The sequence below is a fragment of the Cyprinodon variegatus genome, unplaced genomic scaffold, assembly GCF_000732505.1.
Source record: "Cyprinodon variegatus isolate N-32 unplaced genomic scaffold, C_variegatus-1.0 Scaffold52, whole genome shotgun sequence".
NCBI classification, from domain to species: Eukaryota; Metazoa; Chordata; class Actinopteri; order Cyprinodontiformes; family Cyprinodontidae; genus Cyprinodon; species Cyprinodon variegatus.
Window position 1 is genome coordinate 1,677,938 of NW_015150505.1, and position 20,348 is coordinate 1,698,285.

Below are 20,348 nucleotides of genomic sequence, written 5' to 3' on the forward strand. Positions count from 1 at the left end.
TCAAAATTAAAAAGACATTTTGAATTGATTAAGCCTCCTGGATGAGAAGCGACTTTTAACTCTTTGGGAATGACTTTGATCTGGATGATTGAGAATCTTCACCAGCATTTTCCAAAACCTAGAAACTGTATTAAATAGAGGAACACTTTCAGTGGCCGCTGTTTAAGAAATTACAAAGTGTGTTTACTGATGCTGTTTGGGTTTTTAAACAGTGTCAACATTAGGCTGAAGGACAGCCGTTCATCTGTGACCGTACCTTGATATTCAAAATCCCTTTAATGTCACACAAACATAAAAAGAAGATTTGTGATTGCCCATCTCTATTTAACAATGCAGCCAATCACTAGTGTGGTCGGAAAATTTAGATTTCTCTTATTTCATATATTGATTTCTACTATTTACTCACTGAAAAGTTTTTTTCACTCAGTCTGTTTCACCTGCAAAGCCCGACAATGCCTGAGTGAGGGGTGTTTTTAGAGAAGACGTACTTATTCCCACAACAAGCTGGATTCTCTATCAAGGTTTATTCATAACATGATACTGTTTAACCAAAGTGTCTGTACTTTGTTTTGCCGCTGACTACTTTCCATTATTGTAAATAAAGGGGAACAAACTGTGCTAGGAGCAGAACAGGGCTGATTACCATGCAATAAGGGCCGTATGATGGACTGTTCTCTCTTTGCAAAGATAAAATAAAGAGCTGACTGACTGAAATCCATCGATCTCTGTCTATTCAACTGGAATGAATGGTTGAATACTTTTTTCCCACAACACCAGCCAACCAATGGGCAGTGAATGGGTTGTAACAGTTTGCAATAAAGTTCTTTAGACTGTCTGAGAGAAAAGAAAAGCTTCAAATCAGAAAGTATTGCTGCTGAGCCGTCATCTTTTTTTTGAACTTGCAGGTATGAATGATTTCAGCTACCTGCACACCAACTGCTTCGAGGTGACTGTGGAGTTGTCTTGCGATAAGTTTCCTCATGCCAGCGAACTTCCGGTGGAGTGGGAAAACAACAAAGAGTCTCTGCTGGTCTTCATGGAACAGGTCAGAAATGACACGCAGCAATCATTTTGGGTGTGTTTTCTAAATGTTGCTTATTACATGGCCTCCAGAGCCATAGTACTGAGTGTCTAATAGGCTGCTTTGTTACCTTAGTATAAGTGCAATCAGAATATCTCAGATTGTAGCTCCTAGCTTCTATCCCTTCACCTTTTGTAGGGTTGATAGTTAGAACACTATCCAGGGCAGGAAAGGAGCCCTACAGTAGATGGCTGTGCTGAATCAGGAAGGCCTTCAGCTCAGATATCACCATGCGATTGACAGCCAAATTGGAAGTACAGCCATCAGAAAAACTATGAAAAAAACAATAATTACATAAATGTAGAAACCAGCTGAAGCTCTCGTTTATAAAACTTAACAAATATGAAGGTGAAGACATTTGCATTAGCCACACAGAGTAAACGTCATCAAACTATGCTTTAAAAGTTATATCTAGGCAACTTGACGTGAAGTTTTCTAGACGTTCGGCCTCTCATCCAAGAGGTTTCTTCAGTTCTAACTAGTGGTGTTGGGGTCTGAGATTAATATGCTGTAAGTCTAACTTAGGGGGGCCAAAAGGTGGCTTTGAATCCTCCCAGGTCTGGGAGTAGACCATCCTCCACCTCATCAGGACCATGACCAGGCATTGTAAGGAGGTCATACAGGCACGTGGAGGCCACACTCAATACTGAGCCTCATTTTGACCTGTTTTAAGGACATTACATCAAAGTTGGATCAGCCTGTAATCTGTTTTCCCATTTAAATGTTATGTCTGACTCCTAATCCAGGCCTCCATTGGTTAATAAATTTGATTTCCATAACTTATTTTACTGTGATTTTGTTGTCAGCACATTAGACTTTGCACAGAACAAAGTATTCAATGAGAACATTTCAATCATTCAGATTTATGTTAGTTGATTGCTCCCTTTTTTTTAGCAGTGCATATATTGTATGTTTCCTATAAGTGTTGCTTTCAAACAGTTTATGGTGAAAAAATAAATCTAAATTAGAAAATGTATTTCCTTCTGCCTAAACATTATTGTGGAATGATGTTATTAATTTGTATATTTTTTTTTTATTTAGTCACTAAAACACCAGAATATGAACAGAAATGTAAATTTGCAGTTGATAACATTTTCTTTTGTACTTTGTCTTTAAGTGACCTTTTTACTCTCAATTTAGCATGGTTAATATGTCTTTAATTTAGTAAAAATGTGATATATGAAAGCCTCACTTCTGTCAGTCTGCCCCACAACAGCTGTGGCCCCAATGTGTTTATGAATGGGTGAATAACTGAATGTAGTGTGAAGCGCCTTGGATTCCTTGTACTCGTCATCGTCAATTCATCAGTTAGGCCCTCCAGTCCTCTCTATTGTTAGGAGTCTCTCTACTGTATACCCATTTTTAGATCAACTGCCAAGATAATTACCTAAAATATGGACAGGAAGAATCTTTCTTTGGCTCCCAATACTGCATCTAAGACAGGTTTGAAACTTAAAATCCTGTTGTTGAATCGAGTAACTATGACCCTGTTGACGCCTGAATTTATGACATTTATAACGGTCACTGATAACATACACATTAGGGACGGGTTGTAATGGAAACAATACCTTGCCAAAGGTTTCTAGGTCAACACTGAATGCTTAAAAGACTGGTCCTAAAGGAATGCACACACTATTTTTGTTGTGTGTGATACAAATGGTCTGTTGCATATTTGCCACAGTGGGCGTCAAGGGGTTAGAATATCAGGAAAATGTAACAGATGCATCCTTTTAGGGGGAACAACACATTTCTGCGTGCAGATGAGTCGGGATCAAGTCAAATATTAAATCTGCCCAATACCACTTGGACTGATGTATAAGTTTTCAGTGATGCATGTAAAAAAAGAAATTCTGATCCAGAATTATTAGCTAACAAACAATTTGGTTTGATGTTTTATAGCGCATGCATATAACATTAGTTGAATAACTTCACATTTGCTTATTTAATAACAGCTTTTACTTGTATTTTCTATTGCAAGATTTCCACTTTTAGTCTAGACTATAGGCAGCAGAAAGGGAGGTGTATCTAGATACCTGCTCTGATCTTGCCATGCTCAGATCTGAAGTATAGAAAAGAAGATATTTATTTTATATTTTGAAAGACAATCTGTTCAACAGTGTGTCATTTTAGGATTTGGAACTGACAGAAAACTGAAAGTCTCTCAATATGAATGTTCAGGTCCATCGTGGGATTAAAGGTGTGATCCGGGACAAAGACACCAAAGAGGGAATAGCAGACGCCATCATTAAAGTGGAAGACATCGATCATCACATCAGATCAGGTTTCATTTCACTTTATATTCAGAACCCTCCAGAAGTGGTGCATTCATGACACCTTATACAGCCACCTTCTGTCAGCAGGTTGGAACATACAGAGCGAAGGATGTGATTCTTTTCCATGAGCTTTCTAGATAGGGTTGCTCTCATAAATAAAATGGCCTGAATCTTTGGTCCTTATTTTATGCTGTTGTTTTTGGTGAAGGGGCGATGAAGAAAGTCATCCATCCATCTTTTTTCACTAATCTGTCGGGGTCACTGGGGGCTGGCGCCTGTCTCCAGCAGTCTATGGGTGAAAGGCAGGGACACCCTGAACATTTCGTCAGTCCATCACACAACAGAGATATCTGAAAGCATGTTAGAAATGCCAATCAGCCATGTTTTTAGACTGTGGGAGGAAGCAGGAGTACGCGGAGGGAACATGCAAACTCATGCAGAGAAACACCAGGATCTGCTTACTGCATGGTAACAGTAGCACGAAATACAGTGGGACAGTTTTTTTGTGTTTTTTAATCAACAGAACAACTTGTCCTAATAAAGCTTAAAATCCTTTACTGGCGGCGGACAATGTATTGTAAGACATTGCTGCAATATAAAGTCATACAGTAAACAATCAATAAAATATAAACTGTCATATACACACCACTTACTTCATGAGATTCAGTAGGATCAACCACATGGAACAACCAACTAAGGTTTGTAATATTGTCCCTCTCTTCCAAACAACTGCTGTATGAAAACTACAATACAAGCAGCAAACTCATCTGTATTTTTTGTGACATTTAAAAATAAAAATAATATATATATATATATATATATATATATATATATGTGTGTGTGTGTGTGTGTGTGTGTATAAACATACTCCACCGGTGGAATTGTTTTAGTTTTAGCTGGTTTAATTTGGTAAAATATCTTCTTTAAGGAACCTTTGGCTATCCGATTATGTCAATGGAAAAAGTAATTGACAGATTAATCATTTGGAAAATAATTGTTAGTTGTAGCCCCGTGACCAGTACAAACACTCGCTCTTGACAACCATATAGAGCCTCCATTCCCCCTTTAAAATACGAAATTGTCCTTTATTTTGCAGTTAAACATTGTGTCCCATGTTGAAGTAATACAGGATGCATTTTGTCCCGAATTTCCATTAATGTCCGACACTTGTCTGTAAAATTCACATCAACACTAAATCTAACAAAATAAATAATGAATAAATTGAAGAACCTGCTAAAGCCAACTCAATTCTCCTGCTGCATTCTAAGCAGGACCTCCACAGCTTTACATCAGCTGCTTTCCCGGTTGCCTAGAGACGGACCCACCTTACCTAAGCTGCTCTCTGTCATCCATGTTAACACCTGATATTCCAACATTTCCTCAAAGGGAATTGCTTTAGAAAACAGACGTGAGGAAATTTATAAAATATGTCGGAATCTCAGCGACTGTTTGCTGTTTTTATTAGAAACATTGACAATAAATATTTGATTTACTGCCCATGAGGTAGTGCTTTTAAATAAAAATTTAAGTTTCACTACAATCTCTGGATATGAGAAAAACATGTACATTAGTAATCCTAGGGATTTAATAGGGAAAGAGGAAAACATTTATGTCAGAAATGTTGACCATAAAATAACATAAGACACAATCATTCAACTTCATTACATTATTTAAGCAGAGATATGATTAAAGGAGACTACTTGGTTTAAAATCATTCAGAGTTTAACAAAAGATGTCTGTATAATTTGTAATTCCTTGTAACTCAACAAGGTTCCTATAGACTTTGAGAGAAAAAAAATCAGCATCACTATCTATCCAGCTGCTCTTTATCATCTTTTTAAAGCCATATCTAACTCAAGTACTTGCTGTTAAAAAGTCAGTCCTAATCTAATCTCACTAAATTAAATTCTTCATAATATTTTAGCAAACTGCACATTTAGGTTTGTGATGGCCTGACACGTCCTCCCTTTGCTCTGACTGTGAATGTGTTCAGGCAAATAGAACACACCTGGTTTACTAAAAAGGTTTAAGAGAAAACGGATTAGAGTTACATTGTATGAATTAGTTAAGTAGTTGAATATAAAATGTTCCTCAAACACTTTGAAAACCTTCAAATATTCTTCTCTTCACTAAAGATGATGGATTTTCTAAATTGTTTGACTATATTATACCCACCAAAAAAATATATCAGCTTTAAACTGTTTTCTCAGCACAGCTTATGTTTAACGTCCGTTAACTTTAATCTGTCATTAAATCTTTTTATTTATGTCTGGTCTTCCCTGCTGCAGTGGCTGATGGCGACTATTGGCGCCTGCTGAATCCAGGCGAGTACCGAGTGACGGTCAGCGCAGAGGGTTACCTCCCCTCCTCCCGCACATGTGACGTCATGTACGACCACTTTCCCACAATCTGCGACTTCTACCTCACAAAGATTCCCAGACGGAAAGTGAAGGACATTTTAAGAAAGGAGGGGAAACGTCCCAAAGATGCGCAGCAGAGACTGCGGCAGCTACGCATACGTAAACTGCGGGTCACCACCAAGGCCATCAACCAACGCCGTGCAGCGGCAAGACGGGTGTGAGAACGAAGCAGGACTTGGTTCAGACACACCAAAACCTTCTGGATTTAGCTTTTTTCTTATTTGAAAGTGTATTTATCAGGGCAGAGCAGACGAGTACCTCTGCTGGGACGCAGCAACATATGACTCTAGGAATGGAGATCAATCACTAATATTTGTTTTATTTATATATAAAAGGAAAATATTCAGTATCAGAAGATATTAAATGAAACTTTATTATACAACTGAAATTTTACATTACAGCTTTAAAAAAAAACAATTCCAACAATACTACTTAGTTTTTTGTTTTATTTTAGAATAGTAAGCTTCCACTTGACATTTCTCATCTTCGGCGCTGTTGGGATCTCAGGATCTGAAAAAAAAAGAGAAAAATAAAAATTAGTAAAGGAAAAAAGGCCACATCAAACTGACTCTTTTCTAAAGAAGATATTCTGAATGTTTGTTCAAATAAAACAGATCAAAAAAGACTCCCAAAAAGGCCAAATCTCACATTTCTAGCCTTTTAATCTGTCGAAAGATTCCTCTGGAAGTTCTTTTCTTTGCAACTTTACAAACATGTAAATATTAACATTAATTATCTGTGTTTGTTGTGTTTATTGAATCTGAATTATTCCTATTCAGAGGTAAAATGTTTTAAATTCTGCAAAAATCTATACCTTTCAAAAAGTCTTGACTGAATCACCATGCAGACCCTTCAGATGATTTTAAGCAGGGCAATTCAGGCTAAAAGTCTGAATTCTGCATCTTTTAGATTCATCCTTGGTTCAACAACTGAATCAAAGGGCTGAATTTACCGCCTCGGTATCCAGTCACTTTCTCCAGAGTCCTCTTATTCATCTAATAACGTAATTTAGGCGTGTTGGACCAAAGAAAACATTTAAAAGTTGCAAGATCCTGGGTCTAGGGAATTAAAATTTTAACCCGATTTAAAGGGTCTGCATTTAATCCATGATCATTATCATCAAACTTTTTACCAAATTTACAGTACTTGTTTTGGCTTCTAAATCAAACCAGATTCATTCCTCTGGATGCAGTTTATAAGCCAGATAAAAAAATATCTAGAAATGAAAAAAAGTTTTTTTTGTATGTTTGTTTACCTGTTGGTTAAAAGAAAATTGCATATAAAGTCAGGTAGGTGAAGGTAATCATTTAAATATCAACTAGTGCTGATGTCAAATGCCAAACATCATACATAGAAACCCTGTCTTTTGACAAGTATGGGAAAAAGTTTGATTTTATTCAGTTTTTAAAAGGTCACAGGAGTTAAAGACGGGCATTAAAGCACTTATTTCACACTGGAAGCTTTACCAACCTTGCTGTAAAGCTGCAGGTTTTTGCTGCTGCTGCTGAAAAGAAGCCATGATGCTGTTTGCTGTGGAGTTTGGACCCGTTACCTTCAGGGTGAAAAAACAAAAAACAATAACATTGAAGATGTATACATATGTAATTTAAACAATTCCTCTCATCTATACATCTTCGAAAGTGTGAAATGCTGTGAGGATTTATTCCCAGAGGTTTAAGCTTTAAAGAGGACCAGTTATACTACTTTTTAAACATTTAGCATAAGTCTATTCTAAACAAAACATGTTAGATTTGTTTCTTAGATTAAGAATCATTTTATCTCATCAGCACAGTTAAAGCATAAAGCTGTTTTATGGCTCTATTACTTAAAGGCATATAAGCTGTTACCGAGCCACCCACTTAATGTTTAAACTTGCACTTTATAGACAACTGGCTGCAGACAGATGCACAATGGTTCAACAGTACATTTTTGACCCAGAAACTGCAGGATCCTGCAGAACCGCCTACACTACAAAAAAATTAAAATCTCAATAAGTCATTTTTTCTTAAAATAAGTGATTTTTTTTTTTTTTTTTACTGAGGTGGTAAGTGAGACACTTTGCCAATGCAACAAGAGAATTTTATTGTAAAACACCTTTTTTTATTATAAAAACACCTTCAAACACCTATCTTCTTTTTTCCCTGGTCATCTCAGCGAATCAAGCAAAGCCGTTCTCTGGACTGCATCTGGTGCTAAAAACTTTGCTCTACGTGCCTCAAAATCTGCCGTGTGGTCTGAGAGAACACGCTGTACGGCCAAAACCGTTTCATCCCCCATCTAACTGTTAAATAAAGTAAAGAAGTCTGTATGAACCAGCCTTAAAGGGGCAGTGGGAGATCTTTTTTGTCGCTTTTTTTACAATGTGGCTTAATGATCTCCCCACAGCCGCTTAGCAAGCAGTGAAACAGAAGTTCTGGACGTGAAACTAAGATAAATGGTCCCAGCTATGGTGAGAAATCAATGAATAACCTCAACCAATCACAAAAGACGTCCCTTGTACTCGATTGGTTCCTGACACGTCAATCATGGTTGTCTGCTTGTGGTTTCAGAAAAGGAGCACGGGGAACGCTGGTGTCAAGGCTACCGTCACCGGGTTGGGTTCGGTCACTCTGTCCCCAGCCCCAGAGCTCACGGCTCGGTTCTGCTGCACTGTGGTTCGACTGAAATCTCTGAGGATTTTGAAATTCCCCCCAGATATTTTTTAGGTATGAAAAGTAGGAGAAAGAGGACGTCTTTTCACCCTATTTACATATAAAGCAGCAAAACACAGGTGCTGCTTCATTTTGATGCTTGTGAGTTTAGTTCTGACACGCGGAAGAAACATCTTTGCTGCTCTGGCTACGCGGTGGAAAAAGTGGGACTGATGCACGTTGGACGGAGCTACCCTATCCTTTCTTTGCCTGTAACAATAGCAGCTATATTTGCTGTGATCAGTGGGTAAAAAGTAGTTTGAATCTATTTTGAAGTGAGAAAGTTCACCTGAAAACATGGTCAGTGCAGTTAGTTCATCCAGATTACAATCCTGCCTTCTAATATTATTTCTGTCGGAGCCGCTCAGACCACCGTACACTTGCGGTGCGCTGTCACTAGGAATCCCATTCAACAGCAGCCTATGGCCTGGTCGCCTCCTCGCGGTTTGCCACGGCGGCTGGAAGGCAGTTTTCATGTAAGTAATCAAAACTGCAGGCACCAGGATAATAAAAGCGAACATGCTTTGCCGGCAGGTTTCAACATTTTAAGTTAATTTAGGCGTTAATAAACCGTTTCAGAGGAATGATCATAGCACTGTGCATCATCAGTGCTGCCTGTTTCCCTGCCAGCTCCGTTCGACATGCTACTTCAGCTGCTCTAGACGCGCCGCAGACAGCGTGCACGTTCATGTGTTTTGAAGGCGTGGTTTCGTGGAGTGGTCCGAAGGTTGTGTATGTTCAAAAATATAGCTTGCTGGAACCATTTTTCCAAGATCTCCTACTGCCCCATTAAGTGAATAACACACACATTTGTTCTGCATGTATTAAAGCCATTGTTGATTTTTGTTTGTGATTTGGTCCAATAATATAATGTAAATGTATGATGCAGGAAATGTATTGGGGTTTTTTTATGTTAGTTTTTCTTTGCCTGCGTTGCTAGGTGAGGGGCAGTTTAAGACGTAATAATCTGAAGGTTTTAGAAAATTCTCATTTTCCAGAAAACAACTAAACATTTACCTATTGCCAAAAAAGCAGCTGGTTTGCTTTATTGAGAGCTTGGAAAGTTTCTAGAAGCAATTTATGAAACAAAGATTTACCGGAGCGCTGGTGCTCAGCAGGCCTTCAGGCCACACCTCAGGAACGGCTCCCTCCATCATCTGCAGGGCATCTTCATAGGCCAGCTGCAGCTTCTCAGCCTGTTTATCAAACTGGAACAGAACCAAGGCCTTAAGGAGGCCGTGGATCTCCTCTGTGGAGTGAGGAGGGACACATCTGGGTTTTATTAACGGAACAATACCAGTGTTAAAATAAAATTATTAAATCTTAAAACACGGAAGGGAAGCAAAACATCTTTAATAGAAGCGTGAAAAGACTCTTCCAAAAAAGTTTAAAAGCAATCTACTGGACCTTTTTCCAAGTTTGAAGACAGTTTCTTCCCACCCAGGAAGCTTTTTTAATTCAAAGCTTCTCACCTTTTCAGCCAGGCCAACAATTCCCTTTAACAACCCCCCTTTCAGAGACATAAAAATGTTTTGGGTATTACAGGCTAACAAAGAAGCAACCCCATTCCTAGGGGGCGGAGCCATTCGTCAGGTTCAATTTGCATGTTTTCTAAGCCAAAACAAGGATTTGCTTTGGTCCACTCTATAAATCTTTAAACTCGACGCCATTTCTGACATTTTTAATTGAAAAAAGCTTCCTGGATAGGAAGCGAAACGCCCTCAAACTTGGAAACAAAGTCCCTTGGATAATTTTTCAACTTTTTTGGAATGACTGAGAATCTTCACCAATATATACGTTTTCCTCCATCTTCTAGGGCAAACATAAAACGGTAAATAGATAAACATAGATCACTGAATCAAGTTTGGCCAGCAGCTCAACTACTAAAGTAAAAACATTTATTGTTGCTATTCATTAAATGCATAAAAACAGAATATTCACTCTTTTTTACCAGTCTATTTGAGCCCAAAACATTTTAATTTAATTTTGATGCATTTTGTTTTGGGTTTCGTCAGAAAAGTGTTATAGGTGTTTGGAACAGATCCATTGATGTGTCATTTATTTTAATGTTGGATACAGAAATTTTGTTTCCAATGAAACAAAAACTGCAGCAGTACCAGTTTTTTTGTTTATGAAATTTCAACATATTTTTTTTTTCTTCCCAGAACAGGAATCAGAATGTGCAGGTCAGACTTTAAAGAAAACCGGAAGCTGGTTTCAGCCAGTAGAGCCTGATCAATGCAGATGTTTTTCAGCCAGCATAAGAAAACCCAGTTTTTACATTAGTTAGAAATTCGATAGAAAACTCTTAAACTCTGCAGGCTATATATAAAGCAAGACAGCAGGTAAAAAAAAGAATCACTGCAGAGTTTGTAACCTCTCATCTTGTCCACAGCGGTGATGATTTCACTCATGGCGTGCATCAAGGCTCTGTCCTCCATCGGACTTCCTTCTTTCAGACTCAGCTTTTTTCTCTCTGCTTTCCGTCGGTTTTTTGATGATCGTCTGCAAGAGGAAATCCATGAAACCAAAACCAGAACAAGAAAACCCTCTCCTGTGTTGTTTGATGTTTGCTTCTCTTACGAGGATATCCGTGAGTTACTCTGGGAGTATTTAGAACCGCTCATCACACTGCTAGCTTCAGAGTAAAGCTCAGCATCCCCACAATCTGGACCTTCTTCGTCTGACACGGATCAGAACAGGTTTAATAGTAAAACACACACTGATGATATGAGACGAGGAATTGACCGGATGGATAAATCACACAGAATCCTTACCAAGCATATCCAGTCTAGCCTTTTCTTTCTGCTCTCGAACCACCGCCAAACGGCTCCGGTGTCGGATGAATGTTGCGACCTGAGTCTCCAGGAACCCTTTTTGGGTGTTCACAGCTATAGAAAAATAAAAACATTAAACTTAGCTCCAAAAACAGCTTATCTCTGAACATTTTTAAATAACTAGAGGACTTTTTTGGTCCTCATCTCACCTTCCAACAGAGCAGGTTTCAGGTTGGTTTCAGTGATATCCTGTCTGTTGTGCATGTAAATCTTCAGCATAAAATAAACATAATTTAGTACCATACAACACAAAGACATGAAGACATGTTTACTGTAAAGAAAAAAGGTTTACAGACCAGTCTGAGTGCCTCCTCCCAGACTGCACCAGTGATTAGAGCCAAGATGGCTTCCTCACAGTCCTGTTTGAAATGAAAATATAGATGTCTATAAGTACAGTAGCTTCAAACTGGAGGGAACCTGTTCCTGGATGTCATGGTAATCAGATTTAAACTTCGACCTTTTTCAAATATGATGCTAAATATCTAAACTTAACTGCGTGACACAAAATGAGTCATTTGATTTGGTCATTTTCTGTAAAATGAAATCTTACTTTGGCGTACTGGTCCAAAAGCAGAGCAGCCTCTGAGTACCGCCTCTGCTCGGTCAGCTTCTCTGTGAGGGAAGGAAAAAAAAAAAAACATCAGAATTTCATTAACCAGAACCGCCACAGGGTGAGTTCAGACAACACATTTTCAAGGCTTTTTGAGCACAAAAATCTGGATGGAAAAATTTCATTTTCAGACATTTTTCTCTTGTTCAGCGTCGTCTCAGTCCACCTTGACTTTAACCATTTAAAATCATTATTTTTAATACGTTTAGTTTTACAGAACTTCAAAAATAGAAGAAGCAATTTAAGGCTTTATCAAACATGGTGGACTCTTATGAAAATTTTACAGGACAAATATGTTGACACGACTAGTCGTGCCTTTCCATTAACCTGTTGTACATCTTTTTCTGACATTATATGTTGCAATTTTCATGCATAATGGCAGTTATACCGTAATAGTCACTTTTAAAACATTAGTGCTTTGAACACAGTTGATGATATACAGAGTAAATGTCATCTTATAGGTCCTACAGTGGAAATTAGCTGTTTTTTTTAACCAGATGCACTTTTAGACGACATTTGTCACAATTTTAGCGTTGTGCATAAATTAGTTGTCCACTAAAAGAACTGTGGATCAGATGTTCCTCAACAGCTTTGTTCCTAATTTGTTGCAATTATACTCAAGATATTGCTAAATAGGATCAGAGGTTTTCAAAATAACTCTTACGTTGTTTCTTTAAATGTTAAGGCAAGGCTAAAACCAAGAACAGTTTGCTTTTCTTCTTTAAATAAATGCAAATAAATTAGATACAGTAATAGCTGTGAGTGTCTCTTTACACTGGTATTAAAAGGTTGCATGTAGATGTCATAATTGTGGAGTTATTCTAGATTTATTATTTGTTTTACATGCTTTATAATGTGCAGTGACACTGGTTTCCTCTTCCAGTTGAGCTTATTGAACTCTGCTGGTTCCTCAGCTGTTGACCATTAAAAACCAAATTTTTTTTCACACTAAAAGTCAGTTTGGGTAAAATTATAGAAACTTAAGACCCAACAAGGAATCCAAGTTTTTAACAAAAGAAACGGCTAAATATAAACACACCTAACAGCTGCTTTTGGAACAGATGTCAAACAAAAAATCATCCTTTGGAAGAGGGTCTGAGTCACAGTAGAGATACACAGTGTGTCAAATGGCAATCTGCATAACAATATCAATGACTGCAATATAACAATTACTAAGTACTTTCATGATGCAGAATGTGGTTGGTTAAAATATTTTAGGATCCATCATTTAAAAGCTCTGGACAGACTTTCATTGTTCTCTAATCACACCTGATGTAAGTCTTAAAGATCGAGATCATAGAGTCCTCAGTGAAGACTGAAAAATAGGAATAAAACTTATAAAAATGTTGGTTTAATGGGAAATTAAATCGGTATCCCAACACTCTGATCATATTAAAATGCTGCATTGTCCTATTAGCGTGCAGCTGTACAGAAAAACAACCAATTTTAAATAAATTATATAATTTCTCCTCCAAAATAAACTCAAATCTGAATGCATTTCTAAAGTTCAGCTTAAAAGACACATTTAAAGCTCAAGATGATACAGCACTAGTTCTTAGGATAAACAAGCACGTGCTTCTGACTGGTTCTCTATCTGTTGTCATGGTTACCTGCCAAGTCTCTGGCCAGTAGGGCTAGCTGGTCCGGCGGTAGCGGTATCTGTTGGGCCACACAAATGGCGTTCCTCCAACTGGAGCAGCTGGTGAAAGCCTGCAGTGCCCTGGCTGGTTCGCCACATCGCCACAGCAACAAGCCGGCCTGCTCGGCCTGCTGCTGCTCCACCAGGTGCTCAGCATATGCGCAGCTCAGATGCTAAAGGAAAAAACTCAAAGTTCAGTCAGGACTGACTGACTCTCCTACCACATCAGACATGATGATTGATGTTGTGATGGAAACTGAATTCTCTAACGACCAGAGCAGCTCACCTTAAACTGAGAACTATCTGCCGCATAGAGCCTCAACGCTTCACTGAAGAGTTTCTGCTCCTTAACTAGCTGCAGAACTTCAATGAAATGTTCCTCTCCTAAGAAAAAACAAACTGTATTCAGACCACAGATTGAACTGTAACCTCCAAGCATTGGGTTTAGTTACATATCACTCATATGGGTATGTTTCCAAACTGAAACAGACCGTTTTCATTCAACTTAACTGACCAGACTTGCTGAGATGCACCAAGGCCTTTCTGTAGCGTTTGAGGTGTTTGTCGATGGTGTAGCGTTGGTAGTTTGGCTCCAGAGTCTTCAGCATGTTCAGGAAAGGAAGATATTCCTTCGGATCCTAAATGGATGGAGAAGATCAGACTGGAGGGAAAGCACACTCATTTGTCATAGTATTACTATTATAGGTAGACCAAAACATCAGCTAATAATTCTGGCCGATGTTAACAATTTTTTCTTGTATCAGAGTCAGCGGATGCTCGCATGCATTCCCTCATTTATTAATGCATTTAGCAGTCTATTTATTATTAATGTTTTGCTTATTAATACATATTTTGTTGTTTCAATAGAGACTTGTGTAACATTTATCATCACTGTGTAATGTTTGTCATGCACTTGGAGAAGAGAAAAGCAATTAGCTCTAGGAATCTTCCTAAAAATATTGGCAGTTTAAATCTAGCATCGGTTTGATTAATGTCAAACAAAATCTATATTGGCGTTTATAAAAATCATGCATCACTTAATCTCTAATTACTCATTTAAAACTAATAGTAAGAGAATGAAACAGATTTTTAGCTGACTTTAAATAAACAGAAATTAAATGTATATATCATGTCTGTTTTTTTTATGTTGTACGCATGAAATAACGGTGATGTTGTATGAGAAGATTTAAAAGCTCCAGAATTTCTTAATGAAAAATGCATCAAATCCTATTAAAGGTACAGAGGTCTTTTATTTCAGGGTGGATCATATAAATAAGTGGTCCTCCTAATTGTTAATCATTCTTTTTCTGCACATGCGCTCTTTAAGGCATGTATCTATGGTGAGCTACGGTTTCAGACAGTCATTAAAGCTCACCTTTCCCACCGCGGTACTTTGAAAATGGCAGAGGGTCGTAAGAGAAAAAGTACGAGAAGAAAAGTCACCAGAGGCTGTCACCACCTGACAGCGGCAACTTATAACAAAGATGGGGCAGGCACCACGCAGTGGAGGAGGAGCTACGTGACCAACGGGGAGCAAAAAGCAGTGATCATCCGTTCGGAGTCTCAGTGAACTGAGTTCACTATTAATTCCACTATATAGTCCCCGCTGTATGTGGGCGCAGTAAGCTTGTATGAGCTATGAGAACAGCACGTTTTAAACAGGGTGTGCACGAGGAGAAATGGGCTAGTGCATGCACTTGCACACATATTTTTATTTTTTAAAGTGAAGAGGGTGGGTCTTTTAAAAAATCCTCAACAATAACAATGCCTTTACCAAAAACCATATGTTCCTGTTAAATAAAGCTATATAAATCACTCGTTCATCGTGATAAGAGGTTATTTAGTCCCTTTAGAGTCTGAAAAGAAGCATACTTTTTTCAGACATGTAATATTGTATAGAAAATACTCAAAAAGCTTATGTTTACCAACAAACTGAGTGAAAGTAAAGTGAAACACAAAGAAATAAAGTATAATAAGCTAGGGGCCATCATTTAATAGGAAAGCTTCTGCTTAAAAAGAGTGACTCATAGTAAAGGACTGAGCACTTAGTTTTTTTTATTATGATTGAAGTGAGAAAAACAGTTGTGATTAATATGGGGATGGATCTCTAATTATTAAAGAGTTTATATCTGCTGTAACGTCTCGTACCTTCTGGGATTTTTCAGCTACCATGAGAACAAGGTCGAAATCGTAGGTCCCAAGTGAGTGTTCGTATAGATCGTTGACATTGACGAGGAAGAGGAGGTATTTCAGAGCCTCTTCGGCGCTTACAGCTCCCGCAGCTTCAGGAGGCTTTTCTATATGCAAACACACACACGGCTTTAATGGTAAAATAACAACATAAAGGGTTTGGTTTACTTTCTTGATAATGCAAACATGCACATGGTTTATCTCCTGCAGCGGTAAACATGGCGTACCCCGCAGCTCGTGCACTTTCTGCAGAGCGATCTCGAGCTCTGGAACCGTCTTCTTCACGTGAGCCGTCAGTATGGACAGACAAAACCTACAAAGAGAAAAAAAAATAAAAGAGGTCAGAAAACCTGCAGATTTCCCTTAATCTCTTTAAAAATACCATTAGTGATTTTGAAGCCAGTATGAACATTTTAGCAATTTAAAAAAATATCAGAAAAATGTGTTTAGAATTTAAATGAATACCAATTAATAAACTTTTTTTTTTTCCATTATCTGTCCTGATTAGCAACACAACACTGACTTGTTTGGATCCATAGATTCCATTGCTGTCCGTAAAGCATCACAAACAACATCGACCTTCTTCTGGCCGGAGGCTGGCTGAGTCTGCGATGGGCTGCCCTCAGGGCGCGGATACATGGTGCAGGTCGTATCCTCCTCTCTGCACACAAAGGCAAAGCAAACCCTCTGTTATAACACAGTGGCTGCTTTCTTCCAAGGGTTTAGCCATTCTGTTTAAACCTGACAAGGTCTTACTTTAACTCGGTGAGGAAGAGGTTGATGTGATTAATGGAGTTAAGCTGTGTGATGAAGGTCTGGATGTTTTCCAGGAAAACCTGGAGGAAAAAAAATGTTATTAACTATTCCACAAAAAAAAAAAAAAAATATTCAGTTTGCTCCTTAGACAAAAAGCTACCAGAAGCTTTAAATTGATATTCATTTCCTTTACTTTCTAACTGCTTTGAGATTGTTAAGGATGTTTTTTGAACATTTATTTGTAGTGAAAATTAAATGAAACTCTCACAACATAAAAGTTTGAGTTTTAAATCTAATAAAGCTTATTTCATATGCTGCTGATTTTACTATTTTTTCTTAAAACACCTCACAAAAAATAAAGACAATATCCAATTAACTAATTAATTCAATTATAAAAACATTATCTAATGATATCACAGAGACAGATTTAAGTCACTAACATGCATTCAAATTAAATCCTTAATATAAAAACATGCAGTCAGGTTCAGTTTATTATTCTCAAATAATCCACACATACCTTTGGGTTGTGATCATAAATCAGGTTCAGGTTGATCCGTAATTTCCTCATACACTCAAAGGCCTCTCTGAATCTCAAGCTGTAAGAACAAAAACATACAGAGGATGTAAAACAACCACATTAATAAACTACACAAATTTAACGCCCTGCTTTGGATGTAAAGGGAATATTTTTTACATAAAAACTCAAACCTTTATGTTTTGATCAACTGAGTTTAAAGTACTTTTTGCTGATAAATTAATACTTGCTGCAATGAACAGGGTACAGACTAATCCATACAGAATTAACTGTATGAAAGTATTAAACTCATAAATCAAACACTACAGAAAACAAGCAGAACCATAAACGTGAGTTATAAAGCTCGATTGTACGCATTAATTAGTCTGAAAATGTTTCAAGGTAATTTAAGGTATTTCTGTTTCAATGTTTTACTCTCATTAGTCTAACATTTTAAAACAAAATGAATGAAGTTCATAAAAAATAAGGTTTACAAAATTTACAGTGTCTCTGTGACGGCCTGACAGTAGTGTCATTTTAATTTGATATGCAGAGGAAAGCTTTCCAGGTAGTTATACTACTTTACGTATTAATTTGTAGGCAGGCACTGGGTATTCCAAGCAGTTCCTGCAGCTGAATTAAATTTTCCCCAAATTGGTTTGTATAAAGAAAAGTTTTGCGGTAACTTGAACAGTTTTACACATTCAGGTTTTGTTTTTTAAATATCAATACATACAGCTTTTCAACAGCAGCAGCCTAGCAGTTAAAAATTAACATTTCAATCTATAAAGTGCAGCAGTGATCAAAATTTAAACAGTGGGGGGGCAAAGCAGTGCAAAAAATAAATATGTATGGTGCAAAGTGCAGTAGAAACACTGACTGAACTCTATTTTGAAGATTCACTGAGTAAAGCAAATATGAGATTCAACATTCTTATCGCAGCGGGGGAAAAGCTGTTGCAGAACCTGCTGGTTCTGCATGGAATGCTGTGAAGCCTCTTCCCAGAGGGCAGCAGGCAGAACAGACCATGGTGGGGGTGTGAGGGGTCAACGATGATGTGACAGGCTTGGAACATGCAGCGCTTGTTATGTTTCTTCCGACTGCCAACTGTTAGCATTAAAGTCGTAGGGAAACGGCTGTCGCAACCGTTACATTTCCGAAGTCTCCTGAGTGGTGCCCGATTTGACACGAGTGAATAAAGTGAATGTGATTGGTCGTTTATCAAGAGGGCCAAATTGTTGTGGCGGAAGCAAGCAAGTTTGATTGTTGTCGGTTTGACGGAAGTGTCTTGCTAACCAGTTGGCAACTTAGTGCTAGTAAGTTCCCAATGGAAAATTCCATTGGAACCAAGTAGCTCTAAATTGATAACTTAGAAACGACACTGTCAAGGAACGCTATGGACAGAGGAAACATGCAAGAGGAGGAGAGTTTTGTGTTGGAGGTCGTGGATGAGTCTCCTCCGTGATACATTTTTTATTTAGAGGAGGAAAGTGGGGATGAAGATGCTGTGGGAGAGAACGCCAGGGCGGCAGAAGCTTGGTTTGGTGTAGAAGGCTTACAGTCGTACATGTTTGAGCCCTTGCCTCGCAACGCTGCCAGTTCTGTTAGCTCTACGTCTGCTGAAAACACAGACGTCCATTCTGCTACAGATGAATCAAGATGGTATAAACGAAAAAAATAGCTATATAATTGGCCGAATTTAGGTGTTCAGGCTGACGTATAACTAACTGCCCCCCCTCCCCCCACACACACCTGTTGTGTGGTGTTGTAGCTAGCCAACAAGCTACAACATCACACAACAGGCTCAAGTGAAAACATTTCTTTTGTTTCCAACATCTTTTAGCCTCTGCATGTCAAAGAAGAGTTACAGTAATTTCTTTACCAGAGAAAATTTGTGATCATCTGTCTGAATGGTCAGTTAACTGAGTTCACTATAAAGTCCACCATAGTATCCCTGCTCAATATAGTGATTGACGGATATAGAGGTTAGGGCGGACGTTCAGACACAGCGATAGTGGGAAAATGTGGGCAGACTGGACTCTCCATCTAATCTAATCTTTACCTATTTTGTAAATTAGAATTAACAAGACATAAGTCTGAAGATGTGCGAATAAAACAGAAGCTCAGAGGGGCTAAAATCAAAATAAACATTTTTCAGCTGCTTATGTACAAAAAAATTAAGAAAATGTGAAAACTTTGTATTTTATTTGTTTGTCTTTACATCACACACTCCTGATCAAACACTATAAACTCTGACAGCCCAATAAACCTGGTCCTCTTCCTTGAAATGGTTCCTGAACTGGAAACCGTGATAGAAGTGTTGTTGGGTTCATTTACTAAGATAAAGCGATGAGCATCAAACCTAACAGGAAGGATATCAAACTCACCCGTCCAACCACTTCCTTAATTGAGCCAGAACCAGCGCTCTGTGGTGCACAGTCTCCAGATTTCCCCGAGGCATCTAAACACATAATCACCATAAATCAACCAATCAGACTGAATGTAACCTTTATAGATCAAAGGTTTAGATTTTTGTTTTCACATGAAAACAGTCACAGTGGGGGGACCTGTAGAATCACTCTGGTGTCCTGAGGAACCACGGTGACGATCCTGGATCCCCTCTCCACTCGACGGAGCGTCTCATCGTTCTGACCGCCATCAGAGGACAGAGCCACCTGCAGACCTGCAGTGAGACAGTTTTTACTTCCAATCTCATGAGGTCAAATGACCACCGCATGCAGGGTGGAAACACCTTCTGGTGCCTCCCAGCGTCCGTTTGCCTCACCTCTGAGTGTGAGTGTGCTCAGCTGGAGGCAGCGGCAGATGTGAGAGTGGGTGGTGATGAGCAGGAAGTCATCGCAAACAGCAAAGGAGCTAACATTGGATGCAAGCTGAGGAGAGAAGATGATTAAAAACACACTGATGCTAAAAAAATAACAACTATAGGCGTCTAAAGGCAAATAAATGGCAAAGGCTTTGCACCTCTGTGTCTCCAGCGTACAGGTGGGATCTCTCTGTGAGGCCCAGCAGGTGTTCCTGCAAACAAAGGTGAAACACTGAGACCATCACAGCTTTCAGAGCAAAACCTCCGGGATTAGACTTCCTGTTGTTTTCAGCCAATGGTTGAAGTATGAATAAAAGCATTGAGGTGAACTAATGGCAGAAATGTTAAGGATGGAGGCCATCAGGTCATCCAGTCTGTACCATCTCACATAGGTGTCCAGTAAATAACTATTAATACTTAAATCCTTTACTGAAGTAAAGTTTTTTCTGTATCTGTACTTTGACTATTTATTTTTCCAGAAGACTTTTACTCACTATATTTGAACACAAATATC

The 20,348-nt window shown here is 38.4% G+C and overlaps 2 protein-coding genes across 3 annotated transcripts in view; one reads left to right on the forward strand and one right to left on the reverse strand.

Moving 5' to 3' along the window:
• LOC107082388 (probable carboxypeptidase X1) overlaps positions 1-5,986 on the forward strand; it is a 35,724-nt gene extending 29,738 nt beyond the window's left edge. The window contains exons 12-14 of one of the 2 annotated variants that reach the window (XM_015371055.1): positions 906-1,045; positions 3,260-3,362; positions 5,646-5,986. In XM_015371055.1, coding sequence (XP_015226541.1) covers positions 906-1,045; positions 3,260-3,362; positions 5,646-5,935 — 533 coding nt within the window. In that variant the 3' untranslated portion in view covers positions 5,936-5,986. Of the gene's footprint in view, positions 1-905; positions 1,046-3,259; positions 3,363-5,642 lie in introns of both variants that reach the window. The other variant, XM_015371054.1, reaches the window with a different exon arrangement.
• Positions 5,987-6,129: 143 nt separating this feature from the next.
• Positions 6,130-20,348, reverse strand: part of ikbkap (inhibitor of kappa light polypeptide gene enhancer in B-cells, kinase complex-associated protein) — a 25,043-nt gene continuing 10,824 nt past the window's right edge. Inside the window, exons 16-36 of the mRNA XM_015371056.1 lie at positions 19,993-20,046; positions 19,796-19,901; positions 19,578-19,693; positions 19,398-19,471; positions 17,014-17,092; positions 16,497-16,576; positions 16,264-16,401; positions 15,968-16,053; positions 15,699-15,847; positions 14,065-14,188; positions 13,837-13,934; positions 13,522-13,723; positions 11,852-11,913; positions 11,598-11,660; positions 11,451-11,511; positions 11,242-11,355; positions 11,048-11,147; positions 10,842-10,969; positions 9,562-9,713; positions 7,245-7,326; positions 6,130-6,284 (exon numbers count right to left, since the gene is read on the reverse strand). Of these exons, the coding sequence (XP_015226542.1) occupies positions 6,220-6,284; positions 7,245-7,326; positions 9,562-9,713; positions 10,842-10,969; positions 11,048-11,147; positions 11,242-11,355; positions 11,451-11,511; positions 11,598-11,660; positions 11,852-11,913; positions 13,522-13,723; positions 13,837-13,934; positions 14,065-14,188; positions 15,699-15,847; positions 15,968-16,053; positions 16,264-16,401; positions 16,497-16,576; positions 17,014-17,092; positions 19,398-19,471; positions 19,578-19,693; positions 19,796-19,901; positions 19,993-20,046 (2,133 nt within the window). The 3' untranslated portion in view covers positions 6,130-6,219. The remainder of the gene's footprint in view (positions 6,285-7,244; positions 7,327-9,561; positions 9,714-10,841; positions 10,970-11,047; positions 11,148-11,241; positions 11,356-11,450; positions 11,512-11,597; positions 11,661-11,851; positions 11,914-13,521; positions 13,724-13,836; positions 13,935-14,064; positions 14,189-15,698; positions 15,848-15,967; positions 16,054-16,263; positions 16,402-16,496; positions 16,577-17,013; positions 17,093-19,397; positions 19,472-19,577; positions 19,694-19,795; positions 19,902-19,992; positions 20,047-20,348) is intronic.